Source organism: Ambystoma mexicanum, chromosome 1q (assembly GCF_040938575.1).
Source record: "Ambystoma mexicanum isolate Mex_15411 chromosome 1q, UKY_AmexF1_1, whole genome shotgun sequence".
In the NCBI taxonomy this organism is placed as follows: Eukaryota; Metazoa; Chordata; class Amphibia; order Caudata; family Ambystomatidae; genus Ambystoma; species Ambystoma mexicanum.
In genome coordinates, this window is record NC_090922.1 from 1523919491 (window position 1) to 1523942598 (window position 23108).

The following is a 23108-nucleotide window of genomic DNA, read 5'->3' on the forward strand; positions in this document are numbered from 1 at the left end:
GGCAGTCCGGTTTTCAGCCTCAGCATGGGACCGAAACAGCTCTAATAGATCTGAAGGCCCAGATTGATGAACTTGGGGATAAAGGAAAATCCGCCCTTCTTCTTCTCTTGGATTTATCAGGTGCATTCGACCTTGTGGACCACAGGGTTTTATGCAGCCTTCTAGACTCTGCCGCACACTTCTCAGCAGAAGCTATAGCGTGGATACAATCCTTTCCAAGTAATCGGACTATGAGAGTCTTCTTGCCTACCACAGCTGCAGACCCCATCCTCATCACTTGCGGAGTGCCTCAGGGATCCTGTGTCTCACCCACCCTATATAACATCTTCACTAAGCCCCTTTTCGACGATCTGGATCATCTTGGGATCACCTATACAGATGATACTCAGATCCACCTACCACTTACTGGGGATTATGACAAGGATTTGGCCTTGGTGAATAGGGTATATATCATCCTCCAGGCATGGATGGCCACACAGGGACTATGCCTGAATGATAAGACTGAGATCATTATCCTGGGCACAACCTCAAGCCTCAAAACTGAGCCCTAAATACTCTGCCTTCAATATTGACAACAATCTTATCACCGTCGCCAAAGAGGTGAAAACCCTGGGTTTCTACCTGGGTTCTACCCTATCTTTCAACAAGCCGGCTAATGCCGTGGCCTCGGCCACGGCATACACCTGTAAATTGATTAGAGCAGGTAAACCCTTCCTGTCTAATAATAGCTGTATTACCCCTGCCAGGTCGCTCATTTTATCCAAGCTTGATTACTGTAACACGCTGTACATAGGGGATGATAAACAAACTATTAAGAACATCTTATTCCTTCAAAATAATGCCCTTAGAGCAGCACTTGGATTGCCAGGAGAGAACATATCTCCAAGACTAGAAGAGCTAATAATTGGCTCTCAACACACGACAAAATCGAGCTAAAAGTCGCTTCACTTACATATAAATGCCTGAACAACGTGACACCTTGCTACTTGACAGAAAGAATCACCATGAAATCCTTGACGAGAACTAGCAGATTATCCTACACTAACTGCATCTTAGTCCGTAGATTTAAGCTATCTAGAGTTGGGGGGGGTGGGGGATTATAGTTTCCCGGTCAAGGCAGCCCAATTATGGAACTCTTTACCCACCCCACTGAGGGCAGACCAATCTTACCAAAACTTCTGCCAGAGTATATTAAGATGGCTCAAAGACTCTGCCACCTAGGCCTGATCCGGACACCTAGGGCCAATCGCTCTGCCCTATATAAATAAGGTTAGCTATTATTCATATTATTGACTGTCCTCTGTATATGCCCTGTTTTCGGACCATGTCATGCCTATGCTCCCACTTGATTGCTCTCTGCTTGTACATTATCTCTGTTCTGTATACTTCCTATGTATTGTATTACCCTGATGTGTAACTAAGTTGTAAATTATCTTATGCTATGCGCCCGGGTACCCTCGAGTCTGGTGTGCAATACAAATAATAAAACAAACAAACCATGGGCTGGTAGGTGATGTGGATTTGTATTTGTATTTGTTTATTTATAACGCGCAATCCATCAGGCCCGGGGGCATCAGGGCGATATGTTCTAGCAGCTCTCAGCTGCTGTCTGAGGACCCCCTTCATAGCGCCACGTGGGAGGTGACGTGTATGTGTTCTAGCTGGTCTTAGCTGCCATATGAATACGACATTTATGACGCTGTGTAGGAGGTGCCGTGGATGTGTTCTTCTGGAATGTCTTATGTGGCTCTTCTCTTCTAGAAACAGATCCAGAGCTTGAACAAGATTTGCAGCAGCCTGCTGGAGAAAATTAACAAGGAGGAGCGGGAGTCGGAGAGCGGTGGTGAGTCCACTCTCACTCTCTCACTCTCACACTCTCTCACACACTCTCTCTCTCACACACTCTCTCTCACACTCTCTCTCACACACTCTCTCTCACACACTCTCTCTCACACACTCTCTCTCACACACACTCTCTCGTGGGATTTCAGGAGTGACTCGCATGACTGTGCAATGAGGGCCAAAGTAGCAGAGGTGGGTTACATAGCCATGTGTCTGTGTTGGTGGGGATTGAAGCACATGGGGCTGGGATGAGGCTAGCGGAGGTAAGTGCCATGGGCCGGGGTGAAGCTACCAGTGGTGAAATCACATGGGCCTGTCATGATAGCAAGATATTGCATTTACCTGCTGTGGTAAATGGGATCCCTTGCACCCACTACACACACACGTGCCTAAACCACTGGCTTGCATGAGGGCAGCATCTCCAGAATTCATAGAGTTCTGTTTTGTACCCACAGTGTCGGGTGCCTCTGTGTACTTTTGATGTCCATGTATTCAACCCATAATGATCCTACTTCTTCTGAGCACATTGTTTCTGCTATTTATTATAATAATTGGGTATTTCTGCTTCCATACATGTGGTTGTTTCTAGTCTGCGGCTTATGCACCGTTGACAGTTTCTGTGGTTTCTGCTCCATTGGCGGTTTCTGTGGTTTCTGATCCATTGGCGGTTTCTGCGGTTTCTACTGTTCACTCTTGCATGTTTGCACTCGGGGTCCCTCGGTTGGGTACACTCTGGGCCCCTCACGTAAGCTGTTCTTTCCGCTAGCTCTCCCGTGGTTAGTCGGTCTATTTGGTCACTAAAACCAATTATCAGTATTCTGGAAATAACTGTTGTAGCTGCCTCCAGAAGGGGAATTAACTGTGGGAATTTCACATATTGTGCCTTAGTTGTCTTAGTGTGATGCCAATCTGTAACTGCCAACCACTTTATTTAGGTGAGCTGCTGGACATTGGACAGATTTTGAGCAGACCCAGTACCTCAAATTGGGGAACAGAGGCAGGTTGGGTCCACAGTATTCAAGGATTTAAAGACCATTTATTTATCCATTGTCAGCCGGTGCAAGATCAGTCTGATGTGGCGGAGTTGGACGCTCAGATGCCAGATAAGCTGGCACATTCTCAACACCCTGCAAAGGTCTCATATGCAAAGACCAAAGTAAATCCTGTTCCACTAAAACCTCAACCTAATTAAGTCACCCATGGTGTTGTATTTTTTTGTTTTTTGTGACAGTGGAAGAAATGCCAACATACTTTCTTTGGATTTGTGACACAAGGTTTCATTCATGTCAAACAGTTTGTCACCTCTCCATGAATGGACATAAAAATCTAAGAGACATCCCTTCCAACCCTAAAACCTTTATTAACTATGTGTGAGCTGATATGTATAATAATCCCAAAGACCCTTCTGCAATGGCTGGTTTGGTTTCTGACCCCTATCATCAGTCCTCATCCGAGACAGTGGAGAAGTGGATGGCCTAGTCCCCTAGGGGAGGGGGGGTCAGTTAAAGAGCTAATCTGAAACTCTGTAGAGGTAAGCCCGCAGAGCTCGATGGAACCAGAATGCTTGCTGGAGGTGTGGCCGAGCAGAGAGCGACCATGCCAGACGTGGTGTCACAGCTGGTGGTCTACACTGCGGGAAGGCAGTAGGCAGAATGAGTAGCCAGATGGGCCGGGCTGGGAGAAGGGAATGAAAACCCCTCTAGCACAGAGAGACTGTCCAGAAGGGAAGCTGCAGCCACAACTCCATGCAAAGTAAGTTGGAGGCTAGAGACGACAGGGACTGACATGCAAACCAGTTGACGATTGCCATAAGTTGCTTTGTGTCAGACAGACCTTCTGTCCCAGCAGAAGAAGGTACACAGTGGCTGTCAAAGGTACTGAAGCAGTTGGATCCTGCAGGAGTGAAGCTGGCCCACCAAACCCCCTAAGCCTGCCTGCTCAACAATCCTTATTCTATTTAACTATTGGCCAGGCAAACCCAAGGGGAAAGGGGAATGGATAAAATAACAAAAGACAAGAACTCCCACTGCAGGTACTTCAGACCGTCTTCTCCGGATGGCTTTTAAATCAGTGGAGTTCCTAAAAGGAAAATACAACCTTAAATAAATAATATAAACTTTCTTTCTGACTATCTCTCTCTCAATTTAATATTTTTCTAATTACCTGTTGCCTAAGTTAGATTTGCTCTTAGGCTGCTTCAAAGAGAATGCTGTTGCTACTTGAAATGCTCTGTACGAACTTCTCTTCTATGTACATCTTCTTTCTTTTCAAAACTGTGATTTTAACAAAAGATATCCAACAATGTAGTTATTCCTAAAGCTAATGTGTATCTTGCTTCAGTTTATTTTATTACACTAAATAGATATTGATGTATGTCAAATACCTTCTACCTCTGATGTGTCTTTTATGTTCACTGGAAATTTCATACTCTGCAGGAATTCTTATTTGAAAACTTCCTCAACGCTATATTTTTCTTGAAGAAAATGATTTACATCTGATCACGCTCACTCGAAAATCGCAACTGACACACTTTGTTTTCTGAAGCGCTATCTTCCGACGAATGTCTTTGAAGAAATGCTGTCCGTAACACTACGCGACGCATTAAAAAATAAATCCAAGATGGCCACGACGTTAACGCTATGTCGTAAGGTCCTTTCTTCTAACCGCACTGCAAAAAATACGATAGACGCAATGCGCTACGAACTAAAACATTGAACTATATTTAGAGGGTTAGAAAACAAGAATTAGAATTAGTAACTCGGCGAAATAGATCCGCACGCCTGATTAATGTCAAAAAACCCTTTTAACATCAAAAAGAAGCTTAACTTATTTTTCTATTATTTTAAACAAATAGTTTTTCCTTTTACATAAATTTGCACTGCATAAAAGATGTCTAATATCGTCTTCAAATTTAAAGCCTTTGAATCTTCTTTCTTTTAAACAAAAATTCACTTAGCTTAGTTCAGTTCTTCTTTTAAAGCTTCAGCTGCCCAGCAAACAGGTTCTGGTGGTAATTTTCAACTTTAGATTTCTTGAACTTCTTTCTTGCCTCTTTGCTTTTAAAATTAGATTTAACAACTACAAAAGATTCTAGACTAGTAAATTGTAACTAATACTTAAATTTACTGGAGCTAAAAATTACATGACCTAACCAGATGAAAAACTTTCATGAAAGGCAGTTTAGAATTGTCAGGAACATTCTAAATGACTACACAATGCTGCCTGCATCAGAATAAACCAATCACTGCTGGGAAAGTGTTTCACCATCTTGGCTTGGGAGTGTTTCATCTTTCTACACGAAAGTGAGTTAAGGAAATATGAACTAGCTAAAAAGGATTCATTAAATACTTCAACAACATCCCCTTCTAACTTTCTTTGAATAGCATTTGAAACACCCTATTCTCCAAGGAACCTTGCCAATGTGCGATACAAATTGTGAGGTCCTGACAGTGGCTCCAGGGAACCGGGAGGTTGGTGGTTAAGCAAGGAAAAGGATGAAGGGCAGCAAGGTGGGGAGAGCGCAGGAAGATGACTGCATTTATATACAACCTCCTGATGAGGACCCTTTTGCTTGTTTCTTCTTGATTAGGTCTTAGAATCTCAGGCTAAGATTAGACCGTTTTACCTTCAATTCAGGTAACATGCTCCCCTGTGTATCTCCTGATTCTGACCTACCACACTTGTTTGCATAAAGATGCAGTTAGGGGGACCAGTAGAAGGCTGTTCATCTTGGAGGACTCCTTGAACATTTGCTCCAGAGACAGTAGGAGGTTGGGAGCCTACGATGGTTGCCAGAAATTGGGGCCAAATATGTCTCTGCCCTCATGTGTGCAAGACCGTTTGAACAAGTAGTGCCTGTCCTGATTTATGTTGTTTGGGGTCTACCCTATATTGAATAGTCTGTTTTATTCCTGTCCTTTGGTTAATGGTGCGCTTTTTATTCCCTTTTAATAAATGATAGTCTTGTTACTCACTCCCCTTGATTTTAGTGAATTGTGATGTTTCATGGCTTCCTGTGGTTAATGCGCTGTTTCATGGCACACGCTCCGGATGATGGTGCTGTTTCATGGCACGCGCTCTGGTTGATGCAGTTTCATGGCAAGCGCTCTGGTTGATACCACTGTTTCTTCACCTGCGCTCTGATTAATGGTGCTGTTTCGTGGCCTAGGCTCTCTGGTTGATGGTGCCGTTTCGTGGCCTAGGCTCTCTGGTTGATGGTGCTGTTTCGTGGCCTAGGCTCTCTGGTTGATGGTGCTGTTTCGTGGCCTAGGCTCTCTGGTTGATGGTGCTGTTTCGTGGCCTAGGCTCTCTGGTTGATGGTGCTGTTTCGTGGCCTAGGCTCTCTGGTTGATGGTGCTGTTTCGTGGCCTAGGCTCTCTGGTTGATGGTGCTGTTTCGTGGCCTAGGCTCTCTGGTTGATGGTGCTGTTTCGTGGCCTAGGCTCTCTGGTTGATGGTGCTGTTTCGTGGCCTAGGCTCTCTGGTTGATGGTGCTGTTTCGTGGCCTAGGCTCTCTGATTGATGGTTCTGTTTCGTGGCCTCGGCTCTCTGGTTGATGGTGCTGTTTCGTGGCCTAGGCTCTCTGGTTGATGGTGCTGTTTCGTGGCCTGCCCTCTGGTTGATGGTGCTGTTTCAGTGGCATGCACTCTGTTGTTGTCCGTCTCTCTGATTCATAATGGTTATTCAAACATGTTCCAGTGGTTGATGGTGCTGTTAGGGTACTGGGGCTATCCGGGGTGGCTTTCCTCCCTTTTCCAAACATGTCCTATGGTGCAGATTCATTCACTCTTCTCATATCTGACTTGGCTGTTCTTTGATCCTGCCTCTATTCTCCCCTTCTCGTTACATAGGATTGCGCCAGAGCAAGCCTACGTTCAACCCTGCGGACACCAGTGCATTGGTGGCTGCTGTGGCATTTGGAAGGGGGCTTTCAAACCGTCGCCCCCCTGGCGGGCCTGGTGGCCAGCCTGGCTCCGGAGGCATGATGAGTGGTGGCCCAAGCCTTCAGCAGGTGCAGATCAACATGGGTGCCAATCAGCAGCAGATGGGCGGGCTAGGCATGTCCCAGCCAGGCCAGCCAGGTATGGAGGTTTATGTTGCCTTTATTTTATGTGTAGTGCTAACATGCACAGCTTGTCTCGAAGCCCTGTAACTATATGGAACCTCTTCCCAACTCTAACTCAACATCGTAAAAATATAGATTACTGTAGCATAATGTCCAAGCTTTTATTATCATGAATGGGGTATGTTCAGAGTAAAATGATGGAGCAAGCTGCATCTCTGAAAGTGAGGTCTGCTTATCAGGCCCCCCCCCCCTTCATCTGCATGTTTACTTCTGGCTTTCCTGGTTAGGAGCTTCTGTGCTTTTACTGAATAGGGATGAGTTTTGCTCAAAACAAACCATTTAGGCCTGGTTCCAACAAACTCTGTCATCCCTGGGAAAGGGTTGTCAAATTTCAGCTTGCCCTGAACTGCCACCAGGGGTCAGGGTGATGTCCAGTGCTTCAAATGGCAGGCTGTGCCCGGCCAACAGAATTCACACCAGGCTGGTAATTCATTGAGCCCTTTTGATGTTGCATACAGAGGAAAGGATGAGTCGGAGTAGCCCAGGAGAGAGCTAGAGTCCAGCGAGTGGTCGCACAATATAGCTACGCATCTTCCTGTCCCCTCTACATGCCCTGCAGACAAAGCACTCTGGGTATGACGATCCCCAGGCAAGAAGATTCTCAAATAGCAGTCAGGAAGGAAACTATAGGCCGTGGCTGCAAACAGCCTTTAAATGTTATCAGGATAGAGGGCTGGACTCAACACCTAATTTCACTCGACGGGCAGATGCCGGGAGCCTACACTGGACTTCCACCAGGAAAAAACCCTAACCAGGATATGTCCAAACCACTGCATCCAGCAATTGTCCAGATGAGGGCTTACATTGGCAGTACTGCTTCTTCCAAGATCCATGCACAGAGCAGCATGAGTGAGAAAGGCTTTGTCAAAGCCTTAAGTACCACTGTAAGCAGAGGCTGTCCAAAGCCAGCCCACCAATCATCTGCGGCTTAGGAGGAAGGAATCAGCTGATCTTCTGTTCAGCCCGGTCCACCCCAACAGCAAGTGGGGGGTGCCCAGGAACCTAAAGTGGTCTAAACTTGTTCAGGCCAATATGGACACTGCCATGTGGTCTCACGAATATCCCAGGTGCACAGAATGGCCATTTTAGGCCTACCTCGTGGGTTGCCCCATACAAAGGAAGCCTAAAATACAAAATTGCTGAGGGGCAGGACTGTGTTCACCTTTACCTACTAAAATCCTTTTATCTTTAGTTGAAATGGGTGTATTTGATCATTGCTTAGGTTAAATAATCGCCATAGGGCAAAAATGGCATGTTTGCAAAGAGCTGCCATAATCTGTAAAAAAAAAATGACTAAATTGCAGCTATTTAGCCCTATTAAGACAGAATTACTGTTTTTGGAACTTCTACGGCCACCTTCTAGGTCTCCTAAACCTTTCTTTTTTCCTATCCCACAGCAGTCATTGAATGCCTCAGCGGTCCTCAGCCCACTGCCCTGGTATTTCCTCATATAGCAGACTTGCCCTAGCAGAGGTGTGGGAAAGTGAGACCGCTTACTGCCACAGTATGTGCTGGTTATTAGTGCAAACCTAGCTGTAAAACCGGGAACTGTACAATAGTAAGGCCACAAATTGAAGGATTGATTTAGAAGAATTTCTTTTTGCGGCTTTTCCATATTGACCTTAATCCTCCCCACCTCTTTGCTATGACCTGAACCCTGTGGAAAGCCTGTTTTGCTTTTCTTTCCGTCTGAGCACGCTTAAGCCCATGTGGTGTCCAGTGTAATGGGGACCCAGCCCTCTTTAAAATTCCTTTTTGTTGCTTTGCTGTAGCGCGCTTCTCCTTACAGTGAAGTGCTGCAGAGGCAGACTCGGACTGGCCAATAGGGCAATGCCGGCAACAAAAAATGCTAGTGTGGGCCAGTTTTGTTGTGTCAAAGTGGTCCACTTTCCTGGCCAAAGTGGGCCAGTTTGAATTACTGCACTATGCGACAAATAGTTTTGACCATTATTGCTTAATACATATTTTTTAAATTGCAAAATGTGCATCACGTTTTGGCCACAAGAAAAAAACGTTGGTTCTGACAGTTGGTCACAAAATGAATGAATTGCCATGTGCAACGGTGGCCCACTTCTTCATTAATGCCTAAGACAATTTTCTGCCCGAGTCCAGCCCTGTGCAGGAATGCTTATTATCCCTATGTTTTGTTTTGTAACCTTTTCTGTTACTTTTACGGTGTGTCTGAGGCGGGCCGGTGGCAGTAGGTGTTTTTCTACCGTGTTTTTCATTTTGCCTGTGTGTACTTTTGCATTTTGCTGCACGATGGGAAAGATTTTCTTTTTGCTGCTTTCCTCCCCTCAACCTCCGAGACTCCCTTTAGGCGTGCTTGTTTTTACTCCTGTCCTGACTTTTTAGTGGTAAGTAACGCCTTCTGCTTCATTTTCCTGGCCTGTGTTCTCATTCTGTACTGATCAGTCCCTAAGATCATCAGTACCGAGAGACGATCTCTGTGAATTTCTTGTATTTTTGCAATTGCACGTATCACCTTACAGAGAAGTTGAGTTTGGATACTTTGTATCCTTCAATATAATGGCTTTTTGTTTACTTTTACGATGTGGCACCTGTGGTATTTGTACAGTTTTTAGAACATTTAACTTTGCACTTTTGCATGAATGCAAATAGTTGCTTAAGGTGCCTGTGCTACAAGGTTTTTCACTTGTTATTTTGCTATGTTGTTGTTACCTGCTATGTCTTCTCAGGTCAGGAAATGCCTTGGAATGCCCTTTCCTGGGGAACACTGGCTTTCGTGCGCTATGGGGTGGCTTGTGTGTGCGGCCAGAGGAAGGGTAGCTGGGACTGTCTAATCCCAATCCACATCCCTGGTGCCTGAACGTCTGCTGCTAGTCAGATGTTGTGACCATGGCTATCCATGGTTTGATAGCATCTGCGGTTCGAATGGTGGATATCCTTACCATTGCTGGGCTTCGGCAGGCTCCCAGCCCAAATCCTGGATAAATAGAGGGCTCCTGCAACTGTTTGACAGATCCTCGTTGGAGCCAAGACCACTATGAAGAAGGGCAGTTGCTGACCCCTGAAGCTGACCAGCATCGACTACAGTGCTGTCCTGGTGAAGCCCTGCTCCTCTGTCCTGAACTCAAGAAGACCCTGGTTGGTGCTTCGACCACTGGACTGATGATAACAACCAGTCTCGAACCCTGCTGAAGGCTTCGTGCCTTCGGAAGTGTGGCTGGACCAACCGGTGGACAGACCAGCTTTCTTGGACTACCTTGCTGCAGCCGACGCTGTTCCTAGTGCATCCTTGAAACATGGAGGATCTTCGACTTGTGTAACAAGGTGTCTGCTACTGCATTTTCAACCTTCTTGCAAGAACGGAAGCTGTGCTGGCCTGTTCCTTAGTTCTTCCATTGAAGATTGCCAGTTGCAGCCTGACTGTGGTGACTCTTGTGTGCTGAGGTGCCCTGCTTCTCAGAAGTCTTCATCGTTCCGAGTTTGCCTGTTCTACTGGAAACTGTCTGGAGCCGATTCTTAAGTACCATGACCATTCAATACTAAAAGCGTGCACCAAAGCATTTCCCTCTACCCTTGGGGCCAGGCACAGTAGAGATCTCTGCAACGGATTCCGGAACACCATCAGTGTTCTCTAAAGAAAATTGAGTCAGTGGGGGTAAGTTAACCCATCTGTTTCTGTCCCCCTTGTTCTCAGAAGTTACATGGGCGTAGTCCTGTCCCTAAATCACTCCTTCCTGGCTTTGGTTGGTGGAGGCCTGGTCAAGGATCCCTTCCTAAGACTAGCATAAGGACTGATATTGAGTGAGTTTACTTTCCTGAATTTTATCTTCTTGACTCTTATTAAACCTAACCACTGGCACTGCCAATGTTGTAATAAACCTACCAGTGGAGTATCTACTTTGGAACTGGTGACATTTAGGCACAAGGACCCAAACCACCTTGCAATTCATAAGAGCTAGGGTAACAGTTCTATGATTATCCCGAAGTGTTCTTTCTATTGGGAATTGTGAAGAATCCTGTGGATCCCTCGCTAAACCCCTGCCTAACGTCTCCTCCCAGGTGGCCAGGGGAAGGCAGGCGCTTCCTGATCCCAACCCTGGGGTGGTGTACTGCAGGTGGCCAGGGGAAGGCAGACGCTTCCTGATTCCCAACCCTGGGGTGGTGTACTGCAGCTGGCCTGGGGAAGGCAGATGCTTTCTGATCCTAACCCTGGGGGTGGTGTACTGCGATCACATGGGCAGAGACTAGGCCCAGGGTGGTGAGGAGATTCCGCGGGGTGAGACGCATTATTTGTCCTCTTAAAGGGAGCTCCTTACCCATGTGCCAAAAGAGGGTATGGCTTAGTGTCATTTTAATGTCTCTCAAGCTCCTATTAAACCTAAGGTTGCGAAGCCTAAGCTTGTAACATCAAACTTCACTGTGCCAAAAGAAAGACCCTTTTTGGTTTCTTAAACTAAATGCCCTCCTCAATTCCAAGGGCGCACTATAAAGGATTCAGGAAATGTTGTTTTCTATAACCCTCTTCCTCTGTAACCCCACTTTTACCTCTCAAGCAGCTTGTTGGGGAGAATTTCCATTTTTGTACCAATTCCCTTAAACCTTGGAGACCCGCAGCTCTTTTGCAGGACTCCGAGCTTTTTAATTTTAACTCCTGAGTGAGTGGGACATTTTTCTCATTCTCTCATGTGTTTATTCTGACTAGGATGTTTGTGTTTCTTACTGTTTAATGGAGTCTGGTAAACTCCAAAGGCATCTGTTTTTTGCATTGTGACACACAGCACCTTTTGTGCAGTGAGAAGTCCCTTGGACTTCTCCTAATGTTTAACTACATTTTCTTAGGTGAACTACTGTTCTCAAAAATAGTAAGATGACTCTTATTTACCTTTTCTTGCGGGTCCAGCACACCCCACCCTATGTGGAGTGCTGTGGGTGGTTACATAATAATTCCTTTATCCCACTTCTCATGTAACATTCTGTTACACTAACTAGCTTGAATGGCTGGTGGCAGTGCTTTCTCTTTTTGCTACCTTGTGCCGTGTATCTGCAGACTGATGTCTCAGCTGCAGTACAGTACCACAGGGTGAACAACCCTGTCTTTTCTTTCGCCATTTCTTGTCAGTTGGTTCCTTCTGGGCTTTTACTCTGTTGTTTGAATCAAGTTTGTGTTCTTTGTGCATTTTGCCTTTGGCGGGCATCAGCCCTGAAGCCCGCCCAGGCTCCAGTGTGTCTGGAAAGGCAGGAAGTGAGGGAGGGTCCCAAACCTTCCCTGTCCTTTGTCTCTAGGGGTGCCTAAGTAAAAACAGTTCTCATTGGCCAGCCGGCTGGCTGTCTAGAAGAACAGCCACCCTGCTGGGTGATTGACAGCCTAGGGCTGTGAATGAATGGGAACTTGCTTAAAAGGTAAGGTATTTGGAACTAAAGGCAGAGTCGACCACTGGTGGACAACATCCGACGAAGAAGACCTGAAGAGACACCAGCAGCACCCGTGTAGACCGCAAAGTGCCAGGTGAAGACCTGCAGCTGTGCTGACTCGTTTTCGTTTTGACTGGGAAGACCCGTACGGGACGACTTCCTGCCTTGGGCTGGTGGGGGCAACTAGCCTTGAGACAAGCTTCATTATGGTGGAACCATCGACTTGCTGTGACTTTCCAAGGCTGTAGCATCCCAATGCCCGGGGACCCCAGACTATCTTCGAGTGCATTGTCTTCAGAAGTATGAATCTGGCCAAAACTTTGTGGGCATCTAGAGGATCCTACAGAGGTAGGACATCTTCACCTAGAGTCCCCTCACCAGAGTCCAGGACCGAGGGAATCCAGTAACATCCAACCAGAGCTGTTCATTCATCTTTGGTGGTGAGAAAAAGGCGCCAAAACCACAAAAGGCACCTGAATAAAGGAGAATCCATTTCTACCGAGTCCCTCTCTCGAGTGCTGCCCCAGAAGCCCGCCAGACGTCCTCCCTTTCATCACCACTACCAAGGACCAGGGGGTCTGCTACACTGCAACAGGAAGGCATCCGGCTGGAGCCAGTTCTTCAATTCTCAGGTACTGTGGGGCTTGGGGTACATCTACCGTTTGCCATTCGTGGCACTTCCTCGCATGGGGAGTACTATTGAAATCCTTTTGAGTTGACCTCAACTTGCTTGCACTGGCCAGCCAGCTTGTGCTTCTTCAGGATGGCGCCTTTTGAGCTTCTGTGATTTTTCTACTGAACTACTGACTATTTTTTAAAAAAAAAAAACATTTTCTAAGAAGAGTGCATCAGAACATTGAACTAGCCCATTGACTTTGGCTGTCCTGGCTCCCTAAAGGCCCTCTTCTGAACCTATCTGCTTTGGCAGTTCTTGTTCCCTTACAGGTTTTAATTGTTGAACACTATATTTAACAGCATGACCCAAGCCTTAGACTCCATTGCCCCACTTAAACTTCGCAACAGCAAACCCAAAGCTCCCCTCAACACCTGGTTTACCCCTCAGTTGAAGGCCCTCCGGTTAGAAAAAAGGAAAATGGAAGCATCTACCGTCTAATAAAAACAAAGCTTAAGTAAATGAAATATCCGCTAACTACAAAACCGAGATTATCAGAACTAAACAAGAAACATATAACCAAAGGATTCAGAATGCTAGTTCTAGTACAAAGGAACTATTTGCAATCTTGAGGGAACTAGAATCACCCGTAGTCCCTGATGACTCCCACCCAAAAAACAAAGAATAGTGGACGGACATTCAAAATGCTCTCACCAATAAAATTGTTACCCTTCAAAACATAGCAAATAAACTGCTTAAGCTTGCTTGCTCAGAGTTGGCCCAGAGACGACAAAAAAAGCCCAGTCCTTAATAAGCTCCATGAATTTAAATTTGCTCAAGTTACCACGTTCGAGGTAAAAAAAAAAACATTGCCTCCTTGAAACCCTCGAGATGGCAAGGCGACATATGCCTGGCACAAATAAAGAAGTGGCCAGAGACCTTGCCTCTTTTATCACTAAATTAATAAATGTCTCTTTTAGGACATGCCAGGTACCCTCAAACTTCAAAGACGCCTGGGTTTTACCTTTACTAAAGAAAGCTACACTCGACCCCTCTCTCCCTACTAATTATAGGCCCATTACTACTGTCCCCTTCCTTCTCAAAATAATAGATACAGCAGCATACATCCTAATCCAGCAATACCTACAGGTTTATAATCTTTTAGGGTTTAGACAATCGGGTTTCAGGCCCCTCCACGGAACTGAAACTGCGTTGATTGATAAAAATGCAAATTGGTCAATTGAAAGACAATGGACAATGTGCACTACTCCTCCTTTTAGACTTCTCAACCGCTTTTGATTTGGAGGACCACAACACACTATGTGAACACCGGTCTTCAGCGGCCAACTTTTCACAAGAGGCTGCAGACTGGATTAAATCCTTTCTAAGTAATAGATCGATGAGTTTTCTCACAATCTACTGCTGCAGACCCTGTCCCCATTACAGGCGCAGTGCCACAAGGGTCTTGTGTCTTTCCAACCTTGTACAGTGTATTTGCTAAGCCCCTATTCGACAAATTGGACCATTTGGGTGTTATCTACACTAATTACGCAGATGACACCCAGATACTCATACCTCTATCTGGGAACTTCGACCAGGACCTTGCGTTACTAAATAAAATGTACCTCATCATCCAGGCATGGATGGCAGCCCATAGCCTCTGCCTGAATGATGAGAAGACCGAAATTCTAATCCTAAGTGCCCCCTCTAACATGAAGAAATTAGTTGCCCAGTATTCCTCCTTTAACATAGACAGTAACACCATCAATACCTCCAAGGAAACTAAAATCCTAGGCTTCTACCTAGACTCTACTTTGAACCTCAGAAAACAAGTCAATGTGACTGCCTCGGCTTCTGCTTACACCTGTAAGCTCATACATACCTGCAAACCATACCTTTCCACTAATAGCTGCATCATACTCGCGAGAGCATCAATCTTGTCAAAACCTGATTACTGCAACGCACTATATGCAGGAGCTAATAAAAGAAGTACTGAACAAACTACAAACCTTACAAAATAATGCTCTTAGAACAGCCTTGAGCATCCCAAGGAGAGATCACATCTCTGAAACTAGAAGAAATCACAAATGGCTTTCCATTAAGGACATGATCTACTTCAAATTAGTATCCATCACGCATAAATGCCTCAACAATGCTGCACCACAGTATCTGAGAGATAAAATCACCTTGAAAATATCACCCAGACCAACAAGGTCATTCAACTCCTTTTGTATCTCAGTTCCACTGTTTAACCTAAAAAGAGCTGGTGGCAACAGCTTCCCTGCTCAAGCTGCCCAAGCTTGGAATGCTCCCCCCCCTTCATCTGCATTCTAACCAGACCTTCCAAAGCTTCAGGTTCAACACCAAAAAAAGGCTTTCCACGAATGATGCTTCTCACCCTAACGTCTGAGTATCTAAAATGTATCCACCTCTCCTGCACTGATAATGCACTTGTCCCTCGTCCCTGTATATCCTTCTCTGTATCTGTTCTACTGCTACTGTTGACTTGCCCTGCTTGACCATCATTTTCAACTTGCATGTATTTCTTATGTGCTCACATGTGTTATACCTATATTATGCTGTATGTACCTAATTTGATTCTTAGCTGTCTTGTAATGTGCCCAGATACCTTAGGGTGTGGTGCACTTTATAAATCAATAAAACAAACTATTATTGCTGGGATAAAAGACTGCCTACATCCCTCAAAGAGAATCTGTTTTCCTAAGTATGTTCTTATCTGACTCTGTTAAATGACTCCAATCAAGCAATCCCACTAAGTCAGTGCCTGGTCTGGGATGCCCAAGGGAAGCCCTTATTTATATATTATGTCCAGAAGTAAGTTTGTTTTGCAAATTTAAAAGGTTTTTTTGAGAATTAAACAATATATATATATATATATATATATCGCACTTTTATAATAAATTTATAATTGATAACACACTTGTGAATATGAGCAGTAATCGGCAATAGGTAATCCTACAATAGCACAGTTCTGGTGACTTATGACTAGGAACAGGGGAATATGGCATCGGAGAATGCTTTATAGTTTCAAGGAGATGCAAAGATGAATGAAAGGCAGTACAGAAATAAACTTGATATGATTTCAGCAAAAGATAATATGATCACTTTTTCTTTGACAATTCACTCCCCCCTCTATGCTATGTAAGGAGATGGAAGTAACGCACACAGTCTTCAGGAATACAATCACAATACAATACGAAATTTAGTTCCCCCCCTAGCAAGCTCAGAGCAACAGGGATGATTTTAAACCCAGGCAAAATACTTTAAAGGTGGTATGCAAAGAAGGGAAAAATATGCTAAGTTACTTTAAATCCCTCTAGAGGTTCAGGGTGAGTGATAGCTGCTTTAAATTAGTTCAGGATCACTTTAGCAATGCTCTATGGATGATTGTCAGGTTGCAAACGAATTTCAGCAAAGGAAAGCAAGGAGCTGCTATTTTGACACGTGAAGAAATTTGCGCCAAATCGCTGCACTTTTTGCCGAGTGCGTCGAGCGCGATTTAAAATGAAAGTTAAATGTCGCTTCTATCACAAACGGTTCAAGAGATACGGACGATTTTGTGGAGGTAGATTTTCAGAAATGGAATTTTAAAGTTTCAGAATGACAGATGACAGTTTTGCAACTTTAAAGTCACAGAAGGACACACAATGCTATGGTGTAGTTCTAGATAGGTTAAAATAGTTTGAATTAGTTTATTACTAAGAGATTGGTTTTGCACAGTTCTGGCTGAGTACTCCCACTATATTTTGGACAGGAATGCGACTTCGTCACGGATCGGGTCAGGATTGGCTGCGGTTCTCTCGCCACTTGGTACTGGTTCTGCGCACAGCGATCTGGGTCAGCTCGGCTCGTCAGGTCTGGCACTCGGCACTGTACGGATCTCTGGACCTCTGGTCTCTCTGGATACAGCACTGCTTTCTGGGTCTGCTGCCGGTTCTGGCAAAACTTCTTGGCAAAGAATTCAAACAGCTCGCCCGGCTGTGAATAGTTTGGTTAGGTTTTGAGGCCTTCTGAAGAGAACTCAGCTTGTGGGTTAGGCCTTTGCTTTAAGTTCTGGAGTCAGAGTTCTAAGTTCTAGTCTCTGTCTTGCTGGAGTCAGTCCGGATCTCTGGATGTGAAGTAGTCTGTCAGCGTGCTCCGCAAGGAAATTGTCATGATGCCTACCCCCGGAGCACCAGGACAGGCCCAGCACCCCCGGGAGCAGGCATCATGCCCTCGGGTAAAAGCCCAGCGGCCCCTAATATGGGCTCTTTGGACTTTGTCCTGGCGCCTTTGGCGCCAGGCTCATAAAAGAGGGTGTTTGGTGCACTTACCTGACGCAGACCATGCTGCATGAAGCCTCAAGCCAAATGAGGCTTAGGAGGGACTATTTTATCAAAGGAACTATTTTACTTGGGTGAGGACTGTGGAAGAATACTTACCTGGAACTTCTTCCAAGGCTATTTAAACCACGCCCGGACTGCCACACGTGCTTCGCGTTTCTCTGCATCTAGCAGCTGAACGCTCACCGTGCCTGCTCCTGCATCATGCCTCCAGCCACGCCCGCCTCGATCTTGGGATACCTGAAAGGAAGGAAGGGAAGAGAAAAGGTGAAAACCAAGAACTTAATCTAACTTCCTACCTGTGTCCGGAACCATCACGCCAGCGATCCTGAAGATAGACATTCTTTAAAAGCATCACGCTATTTGTTGCAGCGCCGCGCATCACTCGCCTGCCTCGTGGGCTCTTCACTATTCACCGCGACCTTCCGGGCATTCCGCCACATCTCTGCAGGGGAGAAGAAGAGACAAAAGGTGAGCATGAGGAACAAATGAGGAAAGCCTGATTTTCCGTCACAAGACTTACCTGGCCATATTTGACGGAACCACTCCTCATTTCGGGTCGGCGCCACTTCTTGGCCTGGTACCGCACCCCGGCCCCTAAGGGGGAAAAAAGAAAGACATTACTAGAGGGATTCAAAGACATTTAAAGGGATCATTTTATCACAAACTCACCTGAGTTTATCTCCGGCAATATCCCTCGAAGCATCACTTCCACTCTGCACCTGAAAATAAGGACAGATCGCAGGTTAAGAAAAGCAAACAAAGAGAAGACTCTATTCTGGAACTTTTTAAACTGCATACTTACGGCATTTCGCCTTCCGAAACCAGTGAAGTAACTGGTCAAATACGCGCCCCTGCACCAGAAGCAGGATGGAGAGCTCATCCATTCAAACATTAAGGTGAGCCTTGATTGGGGATTTCGGAGGTGGTCAGAGAAGAGCAAAGGGGAGGTGGGAAGCAATCACAATACGCTGCAGACAGTTAATCCCCTTTCTCCACCTACAGAAAGATTTTTCTACGGGCCAGACAAGCCAGATTTGGGGGTCCAGTTCAGTCGGTGTTTCGAATCCTGCGCATCAGGTCAGCGCCTCCGTGGGAGCCAGGTGAGCGTTACAGAAATGGAAATTGAATGTCCCTACCTGTCCTGCACAGTCTCCTTTTATGTGTTTAGAAAGTGGGTGGGTCGGCTCATTCTGCATGCCCAACCCTCTCAACTTATCATTGGCCAGTTCCTCCTCTCTCCCTTGATTGGGGGAACTGGGTTGTGAGTCAGGGTAATGCTGCCATTTACAATCTATTGAAGAAACGCCTCTTTGCTTTTGCTTTAGAATTCATTCTCATAACTAAACATATTTCCCAAACGCACAAGTGGTTGACATTGCATGTACAGATTGCAGATGACTTAAGGTACATTCTGGCCCAACTCTGATCTTCCTGGGGGCTTGCATTAGAAAATGGCAACTTATTTTCATTTTTAGTTGGTTTACCAATGTTAAATCTTTACCCAAAATTACACAAATGTACACCCCCCCTTCCACATATTCCAGTAATTTACTAGGTCTCTAGCATAAGCACAGTGTCTGCAGTATTAATAATTAGCGGGGTTTGGTCCTAGAGCATCGTACGGAATTGAGTTTAGACTCAAATTGTAGGTACATTTTTCCATTTTGTGGACCCCCAAATTGCACATTTCTGTGAGCTTAATACAAGATTTTATAAGCAATTTAATCAAACATACATTTGCTGCAATATTAATGCACACTCCCGTCTGGCCCGCCCCTAGGAACTGGGAGAGTCAGGGATCACATGTCTCTCCTACCAGGCAGAGCTCTGTTTACAGTCAACACTCAAATCAGCATATCCTATTCAATGGAAAGAGTCTTTGTGTCGGCTGAGGTCAGCAGGCCAGGGGGCCACTCTGCATTTGGTTAGAATGTCCATGTGATCTCCTGGGCTGTTGCTGGTAAGGGCTGGTGTGAATGCTTCTCATGGACAGAGGCCCTTTGAACTGTTAATTGAATCAGCCTGCCTCCTGGGAACAAACCTTTGAAGTCCCAGTTAGCTCAGGATCCTCTTGCATTCCTGAGATACAGTTCTACTGTCAGAGTTTAGACCGCTAGCGCCGGCTTGTGTCCAAAGCTGGTACTGCACTCATTTTTTTTAGGAGTTGTCTTGAATTTAACAGGAGGATTTTGCTTGACAGCTCTAATCCTTGCTGCCATTGTTTTGATGGGCATCCTTACAGTAGAGTGGTGATGTGGAACCCCCCCACAAGAAGGTTGAATCTTTAGAGTGGTCTTGTGCCCATGATTTTAGCAACTTTTTGACATCAATTAAAAACAGATTTTGAAAAAATTGAAATGGACATTTTGAGCTTGCACTTCAGAGAAGCAGCGGTGATTTCAAGGCGCTTTTGATCTAACAGGCACTACTATTTTTCCTTTGGCACCACCTTTCACCCCTGGCGCTTCCGGTCCATCATGCTTGCACTGGTGGGTGGCAGGTTAGGCGACCATTTTGGTCTGCGCAAAACTGCGCGGTTCTCCTGGTTCTGGGATAGAATGATGGGCGGCGACAACTCATCCCCCACATCTACCCAGTCTATTGATTTAGTTTTGTTCTGGGATAGAATGATGGGCGGCAACAGCTCATCCCCACATCTACCCAGTCTATTGATTCAGTTTTTGTTGTCGCCTAATAATTCAACATGGGTCAAAACCCTTGACAACTATAACTTTTCCCTCCTTATAACCCAATACTATAATGGTGATCACAAGTAAGTGTTATTACTGATCTCAAATGACGTCACTCAATGTGCGGGAATAGGGATAACATATGAAAGGTTTACTCGCCTGCTTTATTGCTCTTGTTGAAATTAATCCTAACTTTGGGATTAATGTTATTATTAGTTGCTGCTTTTAAAAGATTGTCTAATTATCCTTGTGTGTATATATGAATATATATACTATAGCTTTAAGTGTGTGACTTGGATACCTTTTTTTATTTACTGATTTCATTGTACATCTCTACAGCTCACATTGCCCCTTAAGCCTGGCTGCTCATTCACACTACCAACTTGTGTAGTACAGGCCTAGATTAAAAGGTGGGTTACCTAATACCAAGAGATACGTCTTGTAAAGTCCGACACCAGTTGGACTCTACAAATCCTTACCTAACATAGCTCTCCATTTCCATTGAGATGCCTTCAGTGAAATGTACGCTGGTTAGCTCTGTACCACTGGGGCATCACGTAGAGCAGACACACGCAGTCAGTGGGACCTCAGTTGACCCCAAAATGTTTTCTCGTATTTTAAAGACTGCAATATCTCTCATTTGTTTCATTGCCATGCCATGCAAACTTGTGTCACAATACCAATCCAAGGAAGGGTCAGTGAGGCCCAGCCAGTGACTGCTCTTGCTGAGGGAATGCACTTTCTGGTTGGGTAATTTCCAGGAGCTGGCAAAGGAAGCGCAGTCTCTGAAGCAGACCAGAAGCCTCCAAAGAGGAAATCCTCATGCAACCGCTGATTAGAAACAGATTGCATACCCAAGTGTTGGCAAAAGGTGCAACCCAACTCAATTGCGAGATTCGGATGTTGGCTTCCAAAACATTCATGGCACTTATCACTAAAGACTAAGTGAGCTGGGCGATATGTTGCTGAGATGGTACAAATGGCAAGTGAGGAGCTATGCGCTGAAGCCACCAAGAGGTGAGCCGATCCCTGTTTCAGAGAATTTCCGAAAAGTGTGCCTTGCACAATATACCTGAGACTGTGTTTTGAAGTAGGCTGTCAAGAAGCATGCAGGACACTATGACTGAGATTGTGGTACGTGCATCGAGAAGCTCGGAGAGAGCAGTATCCCTGCCACACATGAAGCCCCATTGCTCTATAGTTTAGCCCTCCTCTACATACACTTTAGATTGTTCAGAGAGAAGAGCATCTGTTTTCTTTATAGGGGAAATACTTTGGACCTACAGGCGTTTACAATGTAATTCATCCTCGCACGAATACAACGTTTTGAAAAGCATTACCCGACTTGAACCACAGCTGCTAAGCCAGTCAGGAAAGACTGGGACCTCTCCGGTCTGGGGCACTCAATCCAAGGACTCGCTGCATTCATCCTGGAATCTAGACTTCCATTCATGCTGGTCTCCCCTGGTCATGGCCCGCAACACCCCAGGAAACCCCAGTCTAGCAGAGGCATGTTTGTACTCGCACAATATTCCATAGTAATGAGGCCTTTCTGCAGGACCATACGTGGGTTTCAAATGGCAGTTGCCTGATATTAGGGAGAATTTTTATTTTAGTGCTTAATTCCTCCCACCTTCGAGACCCCCAGCTCTTTTGCCGGACTTTAGGAGTTTTTAATTTTACCCCGGAGTGAGCGAGACCTTTTTCTCACTCGTGTGTTTTGACCTGATTTGGATTATCTGTTTCCTTTGTTTTTTTGGAGTCAGACACACTCCTTAGGCATCTACTTTTTGTATGGTGACACACAGCACCTTCAGTGCAGTGTCACAGAGAAATCCTTTAGTAAGGTTTAAATACCTTTTCTTGTGTGAACTACTGTTCCCAAGAATAGTAAAGTGAAATTGACTTTACTTACCTTTTCTCTTTATAGGTCCAGCACACACCATCTTACGCTCAGTATAGCACCCATGGGTGACCACTTTTTTTTAAAATGGCCCGGTCTTCTTTTTTTGCCATTTTCCAGTTGCAAGGTCTTTCTTGGATTTTACTCTGCGCGCCAAGCCAGGTTCTAGCCCTTTGTTCATTTTGCCTTTGGCGGGCTTCAGTACTGAAACCCGCCTCTGGCTCCAGTGTGTCTGGAAGGGCTGGAAGTGAGGGAGGTTCCTGAAACTCCCCTGTCCTTTGTCTTTAGTAATGCCTGAAAGCACCAAGTGCTGATTGATTGGCTGGCTGGCTGTCCTTGCAGGACAGCCACCCTGCTGTGAGTGACAGCTAGGCTGTGCATGAATGGAAGTAACCTGCTTAAAGGCGAGGGTGTTGGGACTGAAGACAGTCGACCACTGGGAAGAACAACCCAACAAAGAAACCGTAAATGAAGCATGCTGCATCCTCCTGGACCTTTGAATTGCTCGGTGAAGCCCTGCTGCTGCTGCTGCTGCTGCTGAAACTCCTTTTTCTAATCAACAAGCGAAGCTCCGGAAGGGATGATTTCTTCCCTTGGGTTAGTGGGACCAACTAACCCCGAGACGGACTCCACTGGACCATCTCCCCAACTGGCTGTACTTTGCGGCTTCAGGAACCCAGTGCCAGGGGTCAAGAAATCTGTAGTTGAGTGCAACGTCTGTGATCTGGCCAGAAGCTCCAGAAGTCTCCCCAGGACCCTTCAGAAGCAGGACAAACGGCGCTCGAGCCCCCTCACCAGAGTTCAGGACTCGAGGAGCGAAGGAAGCCCAACCGGTATCCAAGATCCACGGTGGTGCTGTTTACCGGGTGCTGAAACCGCGAAGTGCTGCTGATCTGAAAGAGCCCATAGCTGCCTCCGAATTGCTGCAGCAGGAGTCCTCCAGGTGTCCTCCCTCTTGTCCCCACGATTGAGGCCCAGGAACCCGGGATGTGCATCGCTATAACCAGACAGAAGCCAGCTGGACCACTCTTATTCTAACCAAAGGTACTGTTCTGACTTGGGGTAATTACCTCAGTGTCTTCAGCTTTGCTCTTCCCCGTTGAGACTTGCAGTAGCTACTTTGCTAATTGCAGCTCTACCCTCCACAAGTGTAAAAGCTTGTGACCCTAAAGTGATTTTCTTAACAAACTCTCTAACTTTGTGCAAGA

General features: G+C 45.6%; 1 protein-coding gene across 1 annotated transcript in view; it reads left to right on the forward strand.

Annotated features, from left to right (window-relative positions):
* Positions 1 to 23108, forward strand: part of MED8 (mediator complex subunit 8) — a 79904-nt gene that overhangs the window by 38217 nt on the left and 18579 nt on the right. The window contains exons 5-6 of the mRNA XM_069642435.1: positions 1762 to 1843; positions 6692 to 6922. Coding sequence (XP_069498536.1) covers positions 1762 to 1843; positions 6692 to 6922 — 313 coding nt within the window. The remainder of the gene's footprint in view (positions 1 to 1761; positions 1844 to 6691; positions 6923 to 23108) is intronic.